The 18,874-nt window shown below is 49.5% G+C and overlaps 3 protein-coding genes across 3 annotated transcripts; 2 read left to right on the plus strand and 1 right to left on the minus strand.

Moving 5' to 3' along the window:
- Window positions 1-2,468: 2,468 nt before the first annotated feature.
- CTRU02_200380 (KilA-N domain-containing protein) lies at window positions 2,469-4,819 on the plus strand (the record flags this gene model as incomplete). The annotated part of the gene is made up of 3 exons (XM_036718383.2): window positions 2,469-3,240; window positions 3,293-3,425; window positions 3,475-4,819. Coding segments are annotated over 3 exons (2,250 nt in total), but the record flags the coding sequence as incomplete, so codon positions are not given.
- Window positions 4,820-6,606: 1,787 nt separating this feature from the next.
- CTRU02_200381 (uncharacterized protein) lies at window positions 6,607-8,702 on the plus strand (the record flags this gene model as incomplete). Its single annotated transcript, XM_036718384.1, has 2 exons — window positions 6,607-6,990; window positions 7,047-8,702. 2 exons carry the CDS (start codon window positions 6,607-6,609, stop codon window positions 8,700-8,702), a joined length of 2,040 nt encoding a protein of 679 aa, XP_036589384.1.
- Window positions 8,703-14,608: 5,906 nt separating this feature from the next.
- CTRU02_200382 (uncharacterized protein) lies at window positions 14,609-14,939 on the minus strand (the record flags this gene model as incomplete). The annotated part of the gene is made up of 3 exons (XM_070203682.1): window positions 14,609-14,722; window positions 14,780-14,866; window positions 14,919-14,939. The coding sequence occupies 3 exons, from the start codon at window positions 14,937-14,939 to the stop codon at window positions 14,609-14,611; spliced, it is 222 nt and encodes a 73-aa protein (XP_070062264.1).
- Between the last annotated feature and the right edge of the window lie 3,935 nt (window positions 14,940-18,874).

The following is an 18,874-nucleotide window of genomic DNA, read 5'->3' on the forward strand; positions in this document are numbered from 1 at the left end:
ACAGCGACAAGGAGATAGAGGCGAAGACCGACGGCAGGATCGTCTACCGACGCGTTGAAGCCGCTGCGGATAAGCTGAAGCAGCCGTCAAAATGCAATGGGGTTTAGGGAATGAGTGCAAGGACGATGAGAAACAGAACGTGTTGTTGCTAACTAAGGCAAGGTACGGCACAAGGCGGTGCTTTGAGAAGTTACACGCTCCTGGGGACTTGAGGTACCTGGCAGTTAGCGGGACACAAGACGATAAAATGGGAGGGGAAAAAAGGACACAGAAATTGCGATCATGACAAGCAAAGCCTCCACTTTTCTCAAAAGGCTTCTGTATCTCTCCATCCAAGCAAGAGCTGAGGATAAATCGGAAGGTAAAAGGTACAGTCTAGTTCCGTCCACACACAAGAAATAGTATCCACACGGGAGGAGACCAAAAAAAAAAAACCACCGATCACACAGCCGGCACCAAATGGCACATGGCCGAGTGCCTACCTAGCCGCGCAAAACAATACAAAAGATAGAGTCCAAGAGCAAGAGACAGCTATAGAAAGCAGGAGTAAGGACTAGGCGATGAAGCGGAGGCACGGTGGCTCCGGTCCTAAAAGCCCAAGTCAAATCCTCCCTAAGAAGCGAAGCACGGCGCATCGAGTGTGCGTGTGGTTCTGTGTGCGGTTCTTTCTCGAGTGCGAGGTGCTCTGTGGTGGGTGTATGGACTGTGTAAGGCAGGTAGGTAGGAGAGGTACCGACCCTGATGCTGATGCTTTGGCCAAGTGCCAAGATACCTTGACTTCGCTTCGTCCAGAGCTCTCCGGAGATACGTACCACTTGTCCGTTGCCCTTACCTCTTCCCGACTCACACACCCCTTCTGTCGCCTGCCCCCCCCTCTTCCTCCTCTTTCTCTTTCCATCCCATCCAGCCTGGTTCAACACCCCCTCCGGTACTAGGTACTTTGGCCCCTCGCTCTCACCCTCCCCCATGGATGGTGGCTCCTTCCACCCCGGTCGACGGACAGTCCACTCATCCAGCAGCAAAGAACGGCCAAACCCACCACTCTCTGGTCTCCCCGGGACAGGCCCTCGCCTGTGCCATTTTCAATCTAAACCAACCTTGTCGACCACCGTACCGCCGCACCGCTACCTCGCTGTATTATTCCCCCCTCCCCTTCCTTTGCGTTGTGTACCACAATACTCCGCTCTACCCTACCCTCTGGCCTCTTACCCCCGGCCTTGTGCTCGCTGTCCTGCCTCTACTCCGCTCGTCCTCAACCCGCCCACGGTGCTTGTGCTGGAGCTGTGGTCCCCGTACCGCAGTACCGCAACCCGCACCACTCTGCGGATACCGCAGTACCCCAGTCAAGTACCTCAACCTGCACTGCACCTACCTGTCCTTACCTTGTCTACATTGATCTTAGCTGCACCGGCTGGGGGTGTGCGTATGGACTGTATGGATGGTGGTCGTCGACCTGCCTCCTCTTCTTTTCTCACCACCAAAAACAAAACCTTCCCACGCCCGGCTTCTTTCTTTTCCTTCTACCTCTCACGACTCCACCAACCACCTTCAATATTCCATTAGGATAGCCCAAGAGGCGAGGACGGTAAGTCTGGACAAACTTCTTCTTTACCTCCAATGCCTCTTCATCCACCTTCTCGCTCCTCTCTATAAGCGCCATCTGCTTTTGGATTCTCTTCCTGCATCTCCTCTGCACCCTCCCCCCATCTTATACGCCAACTCTAGCTAATGTACCTGCATTAGAAGAGTTGGGTGAGCTCGACGAAGAGAACAGAAAGGAAAAAATTTCAGAACGACTCCGCAGCCGACGAAGCTTGTCTGGTCTTGAAAGTGTTTGTGTGCTGCGTCCGGTACCTGCCTGAATAGACCTTCATACAAACGGCCTCCACCGCCTGTTACTCAGCTCCCACAAGACAAGAGCATCCTCTCGCTTTTTAACCCTCACCATTCTCAGCGCCCTCGTGCTACACGCCAAGCAAGTAGAGAAACGGAAACTCGATTCGTTCTGTTCTCTTTAACTTGAACCCTCCACAAACGACTTCCAATTAGTCGGTGTTAGAGCTGACGACTTTCGACAAGAGACAGCACTCCCATCCTAGCTGCAACGATCCACCGTCAGATGCCACGATCATAGAAAGCTCCTGATTTTTTGTCACGACTGCTTACGACGCCCACGACCGTCCTGATCTGTTTTACGCCCAAAAGTTCCGTACCACGGCCCTCGTTCCAATCAACTCGTAGCATCCTCACCGCTCGAATCAACTTTGCAATCTTTTTGCGCTGTCATTTCTCCAACTGATTCCAATTGCGCTCACACCTGGACCGTTTGGACAAACCAATCTGGCAGGTCAACCATTCGACGCCTGTCAAGAATCGCGCAGCTCTTCCTACGTTTAATCTCTGCAGCTGTTGCAGTCTAGAGGCTCACTTGACGACTCGGACCGCACTGACCGTCTGCCCTTTGGTAGAAATCTCTGGTTAACACCGTGAAGCTGGATTTACCGTCGATTTCTCAAGTGCAAACCCGGGGACCGACCGACGTGTCGTATTACAACGCTCACACAGCTCAGAGACCCTTGTACATGAGCAGCGAGAGATTGCCGTCTCTGCCATTGCCAACTCCGTACCAGGCGTACTCGTCGGGTACCTCGTCACCCCGGGTCAGCTCCATTGGCTCTGCATCAAGCTCTCATACCGGCTCCCAGTCGTCTTTCACATCGGCCACATCCTCCAACGGCCCAAAGACTCCCTCTCCCACTTTCCACGTCACCGCCGCGATTCCTGGTTCCTCGAGCCAGCCCATCAGTGCTTACGATAATTACCCCGCCATGAATCAACCCGCAGCCGACATGTACTATTCGCAACACATGTCCGCCGGCCAGGCGCCGCCGCCCCAGACTGTCACCTCTGGCGCCATGTCTTACCACTCACAGCCCCCGCCGTTACAACCAAACCACCTGCCTCAGTACCAGCAGCCCCAGTATGGCCAGCCACCCTACGGATACGCTAATGGGTTGACCTCGCCTCAGAGCGCTCCTCCCGCCGTTTCCAACCAAATGGGTGGCCAAAATGTTCTTCCTCTGCCCGGCGTCGCTACTCAGGGCTTCCAGGGATTTGACACTACTGGTCAAGTCGCCCCACCTGGCATGAAGCCCAGAGTGACGGCCACTTTGTGGGAGGATGAAGGCAGCTTGTGTTTCCAGGTCGAAGCTCGCGGCATCTGTGTTGCGCGCCGAGAGGGTAAGTCCAATTTCGGACTGAATTTCACATTCCCTTGCTGACACGACTGCAGATAATCACATGATCAACGGCACCAAGCTTCTCAACGTAGCGGGAATGACCCGTGGCCGGAGAGACGGAATTCTCAAGAGCGAGAAAGTGAGACATGTCGTCAAGATTGGCCCAATGCACTTGAAGGGTGTCTGGTGAGTTTTACAGCCAAGCATTCTCCGTACTGAAGCTAATACGAGATAGGATTCCCTTTGAAAGGGCATTGGACTTTGCCAACAAGGAAAAGATTACGGAGCTTCTATACCCGTTGTTCGTCCACAACATCGGCGCCTTGCTGTACCACCCTACCAACCAGACCCGAACCAATCAGGTTATGGCCGCCGCCGAACGTCGTAAGCAGGAGCAGAGCCAGATGCGTGGTGCTCCTCAGACCGGCGGCCCAGGGCTACCCTCTATCCAACAACATCACCACCACATGGGTTTGTCGGGGCCTCAGCAGTCTCTGCCGTCCCACGCTCAGATGGGGCGTCCGACTCTTGACCGGGCACATACATTCCCTACGCCGCCCACTAGCGCTTCCAGCGTCATGGGTGGAAGTATGAACGCTTCTGACAACGGTTTTCAGTGGGCCCAAGGCCAGGCAATGGGCACTGCTCAAGGTACTAACCCCATGTCCATTGATACGGGTCTAAGCAACGCTCGCTCAATGCCCGCTACCCCAGCTTCCACACCTCCTGGAACAACCATTCAGAACATGCAGTCGTACCAGTCTGGCACGCAGCAATACGATAACTCGAGACCCATGTACAACGCCCCGACACAACAGTCCCCGTATCAGACAACCAACCCGGCGTCTCAAGACCGCTCCGTGTATGGCCAGAGTGACCCGTACGCGAAGAACGATATGGGCCCCCCTTCAGCGCGCCCCACGACTTCGGGCACTCAGGACCAGAAGCCCGCCAATGGCATTATGCACGCGGACCAAAACGGACAAGCTGTTGCCCAGCCTGCCGGCGATGAGGAAGCTGAGCATGAACACGACGCGGAGTACACCCATGATAGCGGTGCCTATGATGCCAGCCGTACTTCGTACAACTATTCCGCTCCTGCCGTTGGCAGCCTGCCCACTGACCACCAGCATCTGTCTCCTGAGATGACGGGATCGCCAAACCACCCGCCTGCCTCCGGCCGCGCCACCCCCCGCACAGCGGCTGCTCCCCAGCCCTATTATTCCCAGCAAACGGGCTACAGCACCCCACCTCGCGTACCTCAGCAACCATCAAGCAACTTGTATAATGTAATGAGCAGCGACCGCGGCTCTGCGCCAGGAAACAGCGGTAACGACGTTTATCAACCCCAAGCTGACATGGGTTCCATGTCCAACGGCTACGCCTCACAGATGAACGGTGGCGCCGGCGGTATTAAACGCGGGCGCGATGAGGATGACGACCTACAGCGACCATTGAGCGGCGGTGGCATGGACCTGAAGCGTAGAAAGACTCTTATGGACTCTTCTGTCCCCGCTACAGCATACGACGCCATGCCCCGAGCTCCTCCCGTTATGGCCCAGCAGCCGCGACGAAGGTAAAGGGAGTCTTGACCGGGTCGATTTTTTCACCCTTTGCCCTTGTCGCTTCATTGGAAGCGTTGTGGCTAAACTGGGGTACGAGGCATGATTGATGATCTAGAAGCACTATAAAGAGGCTTCTCGACACTCCTTGCACACCATTTCTTACTTGTCTTTGTATTCGCGAGACGACTTATCGGCATCAACGCTCCAAGAGACAACGCTGACGAGTTGACGATTTCTCATTCCCTGTTTTTAAACGCCCGTCATGGCTGTAAATGCTGATGAATGACGCTTTGCATGGAGGGGGACTTAATCTTAAAGACTCGGTCATCTGCTTTCATGTTTTTCTCATTTTATTCTTTTTTTTTTCCCCACGGACCTCCGAGGCAACATACACGAAAGAGTTGGAGGGGTTGGGTACGGCTTGCTATTGTCTATTATGAATCTGGGCAACATGGCCTGCAAACACCACCTCGGAGGATCGATCACCTACATTATCAAGTTTCATTTTCCTTTTCTATCTTCGAATACAAAGGGGGACTACTGGCATCAGTGCATGCCAGGGAGGGAAGGATGATGACCTTATGACGACTCTTATTCTTTCACAAAAAGTGTGAGACGTGTGTTGGAAACTGTCTCTTTTAGGTAACGACTTGACGAAACGGAAATAAAAAGCTATTGCTGCTTCAAAAAAATACAGACTTGAAGAGATACGAACTCCCTTCTCGCTGCTGAGTTGAGGCCTCTACCACATGCAGTGAAGTCAAGTGAAAAAAGCGGACCAATAGTCTTTGAAGATATGATCAATGGATACTGGCTGCTTGGGAACAACAGTCACCAATGCCAAGCGGGTGACTTTTGTCTACTTACCCATGGGCCACGCCGATGGATCAAGAGTGTTAGGTTTCTAATTCGTAGACTACTCGAGATTTTCCGCCTCAAAGTCCCATTAATCTGTGTCCCTACTTCAAGAACCCCCGCAGGTTGGTTGCTACAGGGCTCTCATAAACTACCAGGAAGAAAAGACCGAGGCATAGGCATATTTTGCGGTAAAGCAAATTTACAAACGCAATCGATTGTCCAAAGTGTCAACTATCAATCAAGCGACACAACTATTTCACTTACTCAATCGATGAGTGTATTGATATTTCTTTCGACTGTCATGGAAGGGCTTCCGCATTCCGTCTTAGGTCAAACGTGGGTTTTAAGAGAAGCCTCTCTGATTTTGGCGCCAGGATATGTTTTCAGGTCGATCAATGAAAGATTTCATACTGCAAATAATTTGGTTGTTGAAGAAATTTGAAATAGAGTTAGGTTATCTATACCGTTAAAGAACAGAAGTTTAGTGACGCATGATCAGGACTTCCAAGAAAATCAAGATAATGACTATTTCAGAGATCTTTAAGTGAAACCGTTCACCTTCCTTTTGTGCAATAGGTATCGTTCAGAGTGTGTACCGACCAAAGTTGAGGCTTGCATCGGCTAAACCCCGGTTAGCTCCACCCCACCTCTTGAGCCACGAGCAGAAGTGGTACTGGAAGGTGCCGTCCGTCCACCTACCCTTGCCAGTGTGGGACGCGATTTACTGCGACTCGACTCCAGACGAAGCTGTCGTCTCCCACTCTTCACTCTCATAGTTTGCTTCTTCATACCATTCGTGCTCCACTCGTCTTTCGCATTGGCACCAAAAAAAATAATTAATTAATTCATGATTACATAGCAATTGGCATAGTTCCACAGGGTGGTTGCATACATTCGCAGGTTGACGCAAGATCGCGCACGAACTCGACTTGTCCACTTCGACAATGGCGACACCGACTCAAATGAAGCATGCCGCCTCACAGCAAGGCAGAACACCCTCACAGCTTGCGGCAGCAACGCCTCCAGTTTCGACACCCTTCTCGGCATCTCAAGCACATGCAGCTTTCTCTCCTCGAGGACCTCGATCTTCCCCCCAGCAGTTTAAGAAATCGCCTGCAACCTCGACGACCCTCATGGGCCATCCCGCAAATGGAGCCTTGAACTTTGACAGTCCTTCCGCAGCGGCAGCGATGGGGGCCCTGGGTATCAGTGGCGGATTGGATATTGGGCTGGACCATGTTGGCGTTGGTGGTTTCGGCGGTCTGGGAGGACTCGGCAGCGAGGATGATAAGATCAAGAGACTCGATACGGTCATTGAGATTCTTGGAGTAAGCCCTAGAAGCCAAGATATGGTCGTGATGGAAGCTGACTGCTGTGTCTTTAGAAAGCAAAAGGACGAGTTAGCGAAGCTGGCCTGGAGCGACTGACGCTCCGAACAGGTCTTACTAGCATCTGGGACGAGCACCGGTCGCCGGACGGCAGAAAGACGAAGATGCTAGTTATTGCTGGTCAGGCTCTAACGGTGGATATTGTGTTGAACAACAACATCGTGGAGAATGTCTCGTTGACCTTTCCGGAGTCGGCTCCGATCGTAACCAGACATAAGGATCAGGCCGGAAAGATTCTACTCAAGGACCTACAGCTTCGTCCCGACCAAAGCCCCCTAACCAAAACTCTGGACAAGTTTTCTGCAAATCTGGAGCGCCTGGCGAACCTTGATAAGCTCAGTGTCATTCCCGGACTCGACTGTCAGGAGGCGCTGGCCGGCATATTTGAGAGTCTTGAGAGACTGTACAAGTGGGAGCTGTCTAAATTGCGGGAGGATCCAGCCATGAGCGGAAAGCCAGACCGGTTCCTTGAGACTACGGTCATGTGCACGAAAAGTGGTCGCCCGATGATGCATGCTAGGGACATGGTAGGCCTCAGCATCGAGTATTGGACAGAAAGGCGCCATGTCATACCCAAAACACCAGACACGGTGCGCTACTGCGAGAAGGTGGAGAAGGTCTGGTCCATTCTCATAGGATGCAAAGCTCTGGATGGTGAAATGTTCCAGCCAGTCCGAGTCTCAGAGAACTGGATTTCTCAGAAAGTAGTAGCCGAGCCCGGCCCTGACGACATTCTGGCTGGACAGTCAGGCCTAGCACTTGACTGGCAAGAACCAGAAGCTACAAACTTACCACAGACCGACGACAACAAGGACAAGGGTGTTGATGTGGTACACCCCGATGGCACAACACATAAGCTTCCGAACGTAAAGTTCGTAACGACGCTCACACCGTCTGTGATAGTTCCACAATCCGTATGGAACACGCTGCATGGGCTTACAGGCGCGGCAGCTCAGCCCATGCTACTGCCCACCTACACGTTCGACAGCATCTCCTTCCCTATACCTGAGGGAAGCAATCACGATGCAAGTGAACTACGAGTTATCTCCTGCAAGCGGACGGTGCAGATTCCTGGCGACGAAAACACGACGTCGTCGCGGAAGCACAAGAATACCTTGCTCATCTACAAGCCAGTTTACGGACAAACGGTAACGGAGCTCTCGTTCTCCCACCCCCGACAGCTCGTTGCAATGCTACCCATACTTCGTCAATATGCATTGATTTCAACGTTGCTGGAGAGAAGTTTTGGGTCTGATATTTCTGGGGACACACTGCCAGAAAAGGACGAATCGATCGTTAAGGTTGACACGACAACAACAACTAAGGCTGAGTATGAGAAGTTCATGTCTAAGGCGTACGATAGTGACGAGAAGGAGCTCACACTTGATGTGGTGCTTACCGTCCACCCATCCGCCGGGCTCCACGTTGTGTTCCCGTTCCGCAACGCAACGGCCAATGTCGATCTGCAAATCCAGCCGAATGGAGTAGTCCATATCGTTTCGCAGAACATTGTACCTGAGGCCGGCGAAGACGTTGCTGCCGCGGATAAGGGTAAGCACAAACAGCTTAAGCCGCAAGACCTGGGCAAGTTGCTCGAGGTGATGGAGGATCTCTGTTCCTGGGCAGAATGGATCCGACGAAACCTATCATAAATCATTTGGCTTGATAGCAAGGGGAGTAGCAGTGAGCTAGTAGAACTCGTGGATCTTAATATTGGCTGTACCTTAGTTCTTTGGTTGTTTCTTTCTTCTGTATAATTGATACCCAGCAGAATATATATATCCCGCCCCCCCCTTCTTCCCGAACAGCCACAGCATCCAGCCCGTTCCCGTTTCTTTTTGGCAGGCAAGGGAGGCTCATGATCCACGGGACACGGTTGTCGCAAGACGAGACGATCGATCTGACGCCAACAGTCTTCAATTCGTGGCGCTTGGTTTAGAATGAGGCGGCACGGTTGGCTTGCGGCTGCCCGACGTCATATCTGAGCCGAACAAAGAGTAGTTTTTCTCACGAACCGCTATGGTGTGTACCTTAGATCGCCCTCTTAGTCCGCGCTGCCCGCATTAACTGGGCTGAAGGAAGGGGTGAAGAAGTCTACGTATAAAATGACGTCTGGGATCTCTAGGAGAGAGACCTTAAAAAGGTTTTCCACATAATCGGATTTCCTGCCTTTGAGCGCCGATAGAACTCGCACCGTCGTACACATGGTAGCATCAAACGCCCATGATTGATGCGTTAGCGGTTGCGGCGGTGGGGTTCAACTTAGAGGGTTGGTCGGTTCAACCGGATGGATAACGGGACGAAGGAAACCATTCAGATAACACGGACCAGCCCACCAGCCTGCCTCGTTGTCTCTGATGGCAGAATAGAGAGACCTTTGTCGCACGGGGAGAGCGGAGGGTTGGGGGTTGAACAAGGTCTCAAATGCGGTCCGAGTCAAATCTCCATCGGATATACGTGTATGTAGTGCATGCGGCCGAAATTCATTGTCTATTCCTTCGGGACGGGACGGGAAACCTGACGGTAGGTAATATGGGAGGGGAGAAGGAGAGTGACAGAGAGGAGCGGGAATTGGGTTTAGAAAAAATAAAAATAAAAAGTGTCGCAGCGCCTCCCCAGGCCCAGATCATATACACACAAAATATAACACACATATACGCACAATGAGTGGCGGAAGAAGTGAAGAAGAAAGTTAGTGGTCCGGGAGGACCTCGGGTGGTGGCTGCGGCGGAAGCCCGGACGCACGGTTTGCGGCAAGAAAGGTTTTGGGACGAACGGCCAGGGTCCTCCGGGGATGGTGTCATCAGTTTCCTGTTTTTTCTTTCTTTCTTTCTTTCTTTCTTCCTATGGTCTGTCACTTTCCCTCCCCTTTTGTTCTGTAGTACAGAAAATAACCTTTTCTTTCCTCTTTTTCTTTTCCCCCCTCTTCCTTCGCTTTGAGATCCCGTGAGCAGTTCTTGTCTGAGACGCTATAGGCCAAGACACCTCATTGCTTTCTTTTTTCTTCCCTTCTTTTTTGTGTGATGACTTTTTTTTAAAAAAAAATTCTTCTTTTGCAGTTCCTTTTTTGTGGTCGGGCTCTCCCGCTACTGTATTTCTTCGACTCTCCTGTCTCGGAGACCGGGAGGGTGTGGTCAAGGCGACCATTGGGGGGGGGGGATAACCTGACCAATTACCCACTTATTTGTGATTTGTGGGGCTACCCTGAGATCAGCTGACCATGGTCAGCTAGTTAGCTATGGTCAGGTTGAAATTCCTTAGCGCGGTTTGAAACCTCACCCTTGACATACTTTTTGTAAGAACATACGACATTTAAACGCTTCCAAATCCGTTCCGAATCGATTTACAATGGCTCTTCAATCGATTGAAAATCTCTTCCCTCGCCTAGAGGGAATAAGTCCTCTATTAGAACCTACTAGTCTTGATGCAGAAGCTGAAGAAGACTTAAATCTTTACTATCAACTACCAGCCCAGGCCCAGTCTGGCTTACCAGTAAATGAGGAGGTAGGGATATATGAGAACGACTTTGGAATTAGTTCTAAATCGATTCAGGATCAACTCGAAACCGATTCAGAAATACCTCCAACACTTGTTTCATCAGAGGCAACCCGTTCTGGGCATAATAGCCTCAGGGATGTTCATGTACTTGCTCAAAAAGTAATCTTTCTACCTACATTTATAGAATATCCAGAAACAAGTGAGAATGGAGTCCTTTATGTTATTGATATAAGGACTTTAAATGAGGAGGATATTAAATCGCCTTGGAGAATGGTAAACGAACTACTTTTGAATCGATCCGGGATCGATCCCGAACTACTTCAGAACTAATTACATCACAGATTCAGTACAACCATGCCCGGCAATTCCCACCAAAACGGACGACTTCAGCATTCCTTCAAAATGCTGTTTGTTTACGTTCAACTTACACTTGTACAGGTGGAAAGGCATGCTCTTATTTCGATCAGAATCTTCCATGCTGGAAGCATCAGAAAGTTACCCCAGAAATCTTGCAAAGTATTGAAGCATTACGAACAGAGGTACTACAGTATGATCTCAAACGGAAAGCAGTTTCGTAAGCATTCAGAATCGATTCCGAACGGGTTCGGAACCCTTTTAGAAATAATATACTAATACTTATAAATAGATGGGCACAAGCACAGATAAAACGTTTCCAACAACATACCGCCTGCCGACCGTTTACAGAAAGATGTAGTCTTGAAGTAGTTAATACAGAGTATGGGGTAAGAAGCCTTTCTGAATGGATTGGGAATCATTTTGGAACTGATTCGGAATCACTTTAGTATATTCCAGGAACTTCCCAGATTACAGCCCGCTGCATCTGCTGGTCACAAAGTCTCCAAGGAGAAAACCATTATATTGGCTTTCCTCCAATCGAATTCCAGCTATATTTACCTCTAATCAAAACTATACTTCAAGGGGGAGTATAGAAGAAAGCTCCCCTACTGATAGCTGTTATCTTTTTGCTAGCAATAAGAGGAGAATTACACGATGCGGTAAGTAAATTAGTATCGAATCGATTCCAAATGGGTTCCCAACTGATTCTGAATCAATCTAGACGCTAATCATATCGTTCCTGAAACAATTCTTCAAATTACGTGTTCAGTAAAATGGAACTTCTGGGTCCCGCTTGATCTAGAAGCTACCCCAGTTATTCTTCTAACTTCTCATGGGGTCCATTTACATCCACCACCACCACCAGTTAGAGCCCCAGCTGGTATTATATCTGGGCTGCAACAGGTAGTCCAGAAGATCAATCAACCTAGAACGGGGTTAAGTGAGAATCCTTTTAGAATCGTTTCCGAACCGATTCAGAACTAATCCAGTATTGATTCTAGATGCATTCCTACAATCTCGCGAACTTCAGGAATTCTGTGATACTTATAATAGCCAGACTATTACAAGCGTTCATCAAAGTCTAGCAAATACAGACTTCTTACGCTCAATTATCCGTAAACAAGAAGCAATTAGCTTTCCAGCAGGCTGTTCACGTCTAGCGATTTGGTATGAATACCAGTATGCTCAAACTAGGCGTCAAATTCGGGTATGAAGTGATTCTGAATCGGTTCTGAGCGGGTTCAATACTAATTTACTTATAGTATATTCAGTACTTTAATGATGACGGCAATACATACCTATGTATTGTATTTCATGCAGAGCAAGCTGAATTATGGAAGAAAGAGGCTTTTAATACTTTCCAGGTAGATACAAACTATAAACATCTAGCTGGAAAGGAGGAAGTTGAGGTTATTTGGGGATGGTATAATTCGATATCTTCGAAAGGTGCGTAATCGCTTCTAAATCGATTTAGAACGGATTCTTAACAGATTCCTAACTATTTTAGCAATTCCACTTATCCGAGTTTTTACCAATTCTGAAAGTACAGAAATGTATCAGCAGATGTATACAATTGTGTTTAAACTACTTTATAAGAAATTTGGATATAAAGTCAAGTGGAAACACCTTCATGGTAGGGGTCTACTAGGTATTACAGTTGATCAAGACCATAAAAACCTTATTGGTATGGGTTCTTAATAGTTTCTAAACCGATTCAGAACCGATTTATAACTAATTATCTAGGGTTTGGGAAATATCTATCTCTGGAATGTGACCCAGAGCATAGACCATGGGCATGGCAGGTTGAACGCTCTGTACGCTTCTGTTTAATTCATTTCCAACGAGGGATTGAGGCATACTGTACAGAAGACCGTAGCCCTGACTCTCTATGGAATCAAATGCGCAGCCTACTATTCTGCCGTTCCTCAGAAGACTACTTCGCTTTATGTCAGGCATTTGAGAGTAAGGATCAATTCTATATCGCTTCCGAATCGCTTCAGAATCACTTGGGAACTAATTTACTTAGCTGAACCTCAAATAAAAGCATGGGCTCAACATAAAGCCCGAAAAACAATTGCAGCTGGACTTAATCAGAACTGCTCTAAAATCCCCTTATCAGATTGGAGTCAATTCATACCTAATACAAATACTGTTGAGGTTTTACATGAAGCCTCATATACTTGGAGTAATCGGTATTTACCATTACTTACATGTATCCAGAAGTAAGTTTGGAATCCCTTCTGAATTGATTCGGAATTGGTTTGGAATGCGTTGAGAACTAATTCAAAAGTACTTAGATGTGCAGAATACGATCGCCATCTTTTAGAGCAGGATACAGTGTTTACAACACTAGGAATCCGGCTTTCCTGGAAAGATGTTTCTATTATTAGCCGTTATAATACAGCTGCAAGCCGTTTACGTAAGTTAAAATACTTTAATATTTATTAATAATTATTTCTAAATTATTTTAGAACTTAAACGCCAACGCCAGAGGGAATCCCGTGAGCAACTAGATAATGAACGTGTTGAAAGGCTTTTATCAACCCGACTCTTTACGTCTAGTCCCTCAAGGGGTACTAATTCAAGAAGTCCATCCTCAATTCCGAATCGATCCCGAAGTCTTTCAGAAGCGATTCGGAATCGATCCCCTCGTCTTTCCCATGCTTCATCTTCTGGGGTTATTAGGTCAAATACTCTCCAAAGAACATCTATTTCTAACTTAAGAAACGAAATCAGACAGGGACAACAAGATGACTTTGACTTACAGAAGCAAAGTCTAGAATTAGAAGAAAAGCGATTAGAATTAGAAGCAAGAAAACTTCTAGTTGAAAAACAGAAGCTTGAACTACAAGAAAAGGAACTAGAGTTAGCAGAGCGGCGGAGAAGGTTAGGACTTTGATAGCATATAGGATAGGTAGAGAATCGATTCTAAATCATTTCTATATTGATTTAGAAATGCTTTTTTTAAAAAAAGCTTAAAAACCGAACGCCCCGGGTATCTATAAAGAATTGATTCTAAAGCGGTTCCAAATCGGTCCCGAAAGAAGTCCCAAACTGGTTCCAAACCGATCCTGAATTGATTCAGGCCTCATCTTCTTCATCATCCTCAAAGCGGGCCCAGACCTCACATTCCTGATCGCGAAGGGCGGGAGGACATTCTGAATCGATTCGTAATTAGTTCTGAACTGCTTCAAGACTGATTCTAAACTTACTAGCATTGCGGGCAGTGGTGCAGTAGGTGCACTTGCCCTTGGCAGGGAAGCCGGCGGCGCGACGCATTTCGGCGAAGTTGATCTGTTGCAGAATCGATTCAGAATGGGTTCCAAAAGGATTCCGGATCGATTGAGAATCACTTACCACAGTTTGGTTGCCCCGCTTGCGCGTGGGCACGGCAAGAAGGGGGGAGGGGTCTGCGCCTTCCGTTTCTTGGAAGGAGTCTGCAGCTCGCTGTCATCGCGAGCGCCGATGGCGATGCCGTGGATGCGGTCGTAGAATTCTATTCCTAATCAGTTTAGAACTAGTTCAGAATCGGTACAGAATCAGTTCAGAATCACTTACCAGCTGCATCATCGTTCTCCTCGACGGAGTTCGCGCCGGACTTGCGGCTCTTAACCTTGGCCGGGACCCCGTCGAGCTTGTGCTTCTTGATGTGGTTCTTGAGGTTCGACTCGCTCGAGAACCGCTCCGTCTAATCGATTCGAAATTAGTTCTGAACTGATCCGGAACTGATTCTGATTACCTTGGTGCACGTGATGCTGCTGGATCTACCACCCCAGCGGCAGTAGAGTTCGCCAGGGGCGAGCTTGACTTCGCCAGCCTGAATCGATTCAGAACTGTTTCTGAATCGTTGTGGAATCGCTTCTGAATCACTTACCTCGTTGAACTCGAAGGGAGGAAGATCCTCCATGCGGTGGTTCTTGCCGCCCTGGAGAAGACCTTCTTTGTAGGTCTTGTAATCGTCCTGATTCTGAATCAGTTCTGAATCGATCCTAAACCGATTCCATTGTACTTACAGAATCCTTGTATGAAGGCATGATGTCGGATTTCTGAACTGATTCGGAAGTAATTAGGAATCGGTGCGCCAGGGGGGGGGGGCGCATACGATTTGAAAGGGTTACGGAGGGAAAAGGAAGAGAATCAGAATGGAATAGGGATTTAAATATTAATATGGGGTATGCACCCCAATCAGTAGTGGGACGCAATCAGTAACTGGTCCGTGCACCTGACCGATTAAAAATTCCATGGTCAGGTGGACCCACTTCACCTCAATACAGCCAATCATAAAATTGGTCAGATAGACCCATAATTCATTTAAATAAGTGGGTAATTGGTCAGGTTATCCCCCCCCCAATGGTCGCCTTGACCATACCCTCGAGACCGGGAGTCTGTGCAGTGCCTGCCAGGGTGGGCGACAAGCTGATGGAACCGCGTAGCAAGAGCAAGGAAGAAGATGAGCTGGAGGGGGAGGGGGGAGGGGAATCGAGGGGCGCGACTGAATCCACCGGTGTCGATAGGCAATGGAGGAGAGAGGAGGGAGGAGTTCCGGATTTGTTGATTGTTTTGTCCATAAGTCAAAATCAACAATCAAACAAACAAAACATGGGCTTGAGAAATCCGATTTAATCTGGCAAGGCGGGGGGATAGGAAATTGGGGAATTGCTCATTTTAGACAGGTGCTATGTAGGAAAATATCTGGGCCGCACCGGGGTTTCGGGGGTTCGGTACCGGCGCAGATTGGGCTAAAGGAGGGGGAAGAACCTGGGACTGATCTGAGGAGGGGCCGCTCTACCCATAGTGCTTTGCTCCTTCCGCGGCATCTGGCAGGAGGCAGGGTAATCTGAACAGTCGCCGTGGCGCCGTCGTATACCTACCACCACATCTGAGGCTTTGTGGAATTTTTTTTTTCCACCCTTTGGCTTACACGTGCCAACATCTTGCATCGTATCAGAGATTTGACGGGGAAGGATGAGTGTCTCCACATCAGGTCATCCCATCTTCGCTTTTTCTAGGTGGCTTGAGGTTCAATACTTCCCGTATTGGTGTAACCTTGATGATACTTTACCTTGAGAGGGCATTGCGTCGACTTGCAGCCACTTCCCGTCCATCCCTTGCGAAGTGACGAGTCGCTTCCGTGTCTCTCTTCCGCTCTCTTCCGCGCTCTCTCTCTCTCTCTCTCTCTTTCTCTTTTTCTTTTTTTCCTCCTGTCCCTCTTTGTTGGGCTCTTCATCGCTTAGTGGGAGATGGAACGAATGAGGGTCAAAGAGTGTCCGAGCTTTTTATTTTAATGGAGGAGGCTTAACGGCGATCCAAGCTCCCCCTCCCCCCCGCCGTTGTGGGCCGAAACGGGAGCGCGGTGTTGTCGCAACTCGTTTATTTTTGACGCACCCGTTGAAGAGGAGCAACAGGTGAAAGTAGCGCGGCGAGGATCAGTGGGATGAGGCGAATGGTGAGTGCAAGAAGGAAACGGGGGAGCCACCGGTGCCGGTGGACACTGGACGAGAGACACTACGACGTAGTAATTCCTTTTTTTAGAGGAAACCTTGTAAGCCGCTGCCGCGCCTCCAAAGTGTTGGACCATTCACACCTTTCCCAATATTCCAAGACCTTCTTACACTTGTACCAGCTGAAGGACAGGGAATGGCTTAGGGAAGAGGGCCAGGGGGATTAGGAGATTTCAAGGAGGAGGGAAGCGGGACAGGAAGAATTCTCATGTCACAGGAGAGGAGACCGGTCGGTTGTCTAGTGTTGGCGGCTTTCTAGAAGTCAATGTGGAAAAGCTCAGATTATCTGTATAGAGCCCCTTCACACGATGGGAAGAGTGAAAAGTGGCGAGTGGTTCACGATTTTGCCCCGGATTAACAGCAGAAGCGAGATAACAGAGGTCGCGAGCATAAAGCTGTAATGTCGGGGGCAATTAATCGCAAACCTTGTCATTCCCCCGATTCAGATGGGAGCAATGAATAGTGAGACGGATGGAGAAAGTGATTGATGTGCGTAATGACAGGGTCTGGGCATCTGGGAGGTATGACACCTACTACGTAGTAGATGATGAGGGCAAGGTTGGCGGTTGTTGACGGTGAATGGTCATGACGGTGATGACGGTGTGGTAGTGACCTGAGCCAGCCGAAACTCAGCTAGGGGTTTTCTCAAAAAGGTTTAATAAATAAAAATAAAAAGTACCTCCAGGTCCTGAAGTAAAGTGGCAGGGCCAGGAAGGGGGGTATGTAGTGTGTATTGTTGTCGAAGCTGACTATTTGTTTTGGTGTTTTTGTTTTGTTTTGGTTCCCGCCTGTGGCTTGTCGCGTTTGTTTAGTGGTCTGGCTCCATCTTTCATGGATCATCTCCGCCTTACCATTTGGGATGATGAGCCCACCTTTTGCCGCTGCCCGAAAGTCGCAGACGACCACCTCTTTGCTGCAAGATGATGCTGAGGTGCAGATACAACACACAGGATGAACAGCTGGAGGGAGGAGACAAAAGAGTCAGAGTGTGAGATAGAACAGTCTCACTACGTCTGGATGGAGCGTCAAGCGGACAGGTGGCAGTCGAATCATGGCTTTGAGACCAGGGGCAAAGTTGACACTGCAGCGGCTACTGCACCGTGCAAGTGACCGATCAAGGCACCATCATACTCAGTAATACTACACGGGGAATCCAGGCAGCGGGGAAAAGGACAGAGATCAAGCAACAGGCAGGGCGAGAAAGGGGCCCTGTTCCATTTTCGATTGCCCCCAACGACGCACAAGCGCCGTTTCCCTCAGGTCAGTGTGTTGGGAAGTGCCCTGATGTAAAGCAAGCCTCACCTGTCGTCTGGTCTTTTGGCCAGGCTGGATGTAGATGGTGCGGACGCTTCTGCAAGTCGTGACGCACAGAACAGGAGAGAATGGGGCCCCGCTGAGGTTCCCGCATGCTCTTCTCCAACTGTCCTCAGTGCTATTGTTTTTTTTTTATTTTTTATAAATCCCTTTCTTTACTTATTTTGTTCTCGAGTACGGATAATCCGGTGAGAAAGTGTGTGTGTGTGTGGCCTAGTATTGCATGAGACCTCAGACGCGTGGGCGGGACCCTGCAGTGCTGCAATGCTGCAGGTAGGTAGAGAGAGTATGTGTGTGAGAAAGCAGATCTAGCCAATGGGTGGTGCTGGTAGAGGTCCGAAAAGGCATCCCCTGGGTTGTGCCTGGGGTGGGCCCCCCTGGCACTGCTTGGATGCCAGGCCGTTGGATTCGAATTTGCTAGTTTGTTAGTGATGTCAGGGCTGCCAAAGAGGCCGCAGGAAGTCGCGGGTCGTTTGTTGACTGGATGTCTGATAATGAGGAACAAACGAACAACAAGAAAGAAATAAGGTCGCAACACCACCACCTCAAGAGATTTTGGAACATTTGAATTCTTCATATGAGACGTCTGCATGTCTGAACCCTGGTGATGAAATTTGTTTTTCCTCAATCCGGGACCTGCATGTGCGACATGAACTTGAGTTCGTAGCCAAAGCAGCCTCAGTCGGCGCTGGGCTGGTCTTACCCTAACAGAGCCCCGCTTTAGAGTTCGGGAAGAGCGCGTCATCACGTGATACGCTAGCCTTTCCGGGCAAGAGTGTAAACAACACACGCCACGCGCGCTATCGCGAAAAAAGCACCACCAAACTCCCATATCCACACCTTTCTCCCCAGTCATACTATGTACTGCCAAAGGGCTCCATATTGACTACGATCCCCCCAGCTGTGTCTTTGGCCCTTTGCTGCCCGCCCGCCTTGTCTTCCTGCCCATCTATCCCATCCCATCTTTCCCACACGCCCACGCCCACCCACTTCCTGCGCGCGCGCAACTCACTTGTACTTGCGCATTCGCACCCGCCATTCGCACCTAAACCACCCACTCACACACACACACTTCATCGCGCATCCTCCTCCCACTCCTCCTCTTGCGCCAACTTCTCTCTCACCTGTCTTCGCCTCCCTCTCGTGTTTTGAGT

Source organism: Colletotrichum truncatum (assembly GCF_014235925.2).
Source record: "Colletotrichum truncatum strain CMES1059 chromosome Unknown Contig_0001, whole genome shotgun sequence".
NCBI classification, from domain to species: domain Eukaryota; kingdom Fungi; phylum Ascomycota; class Sordariomycetes; order Glomerellales; family Glomerellaceae; genus Colletotrichum; species Colletotrichum truncatum.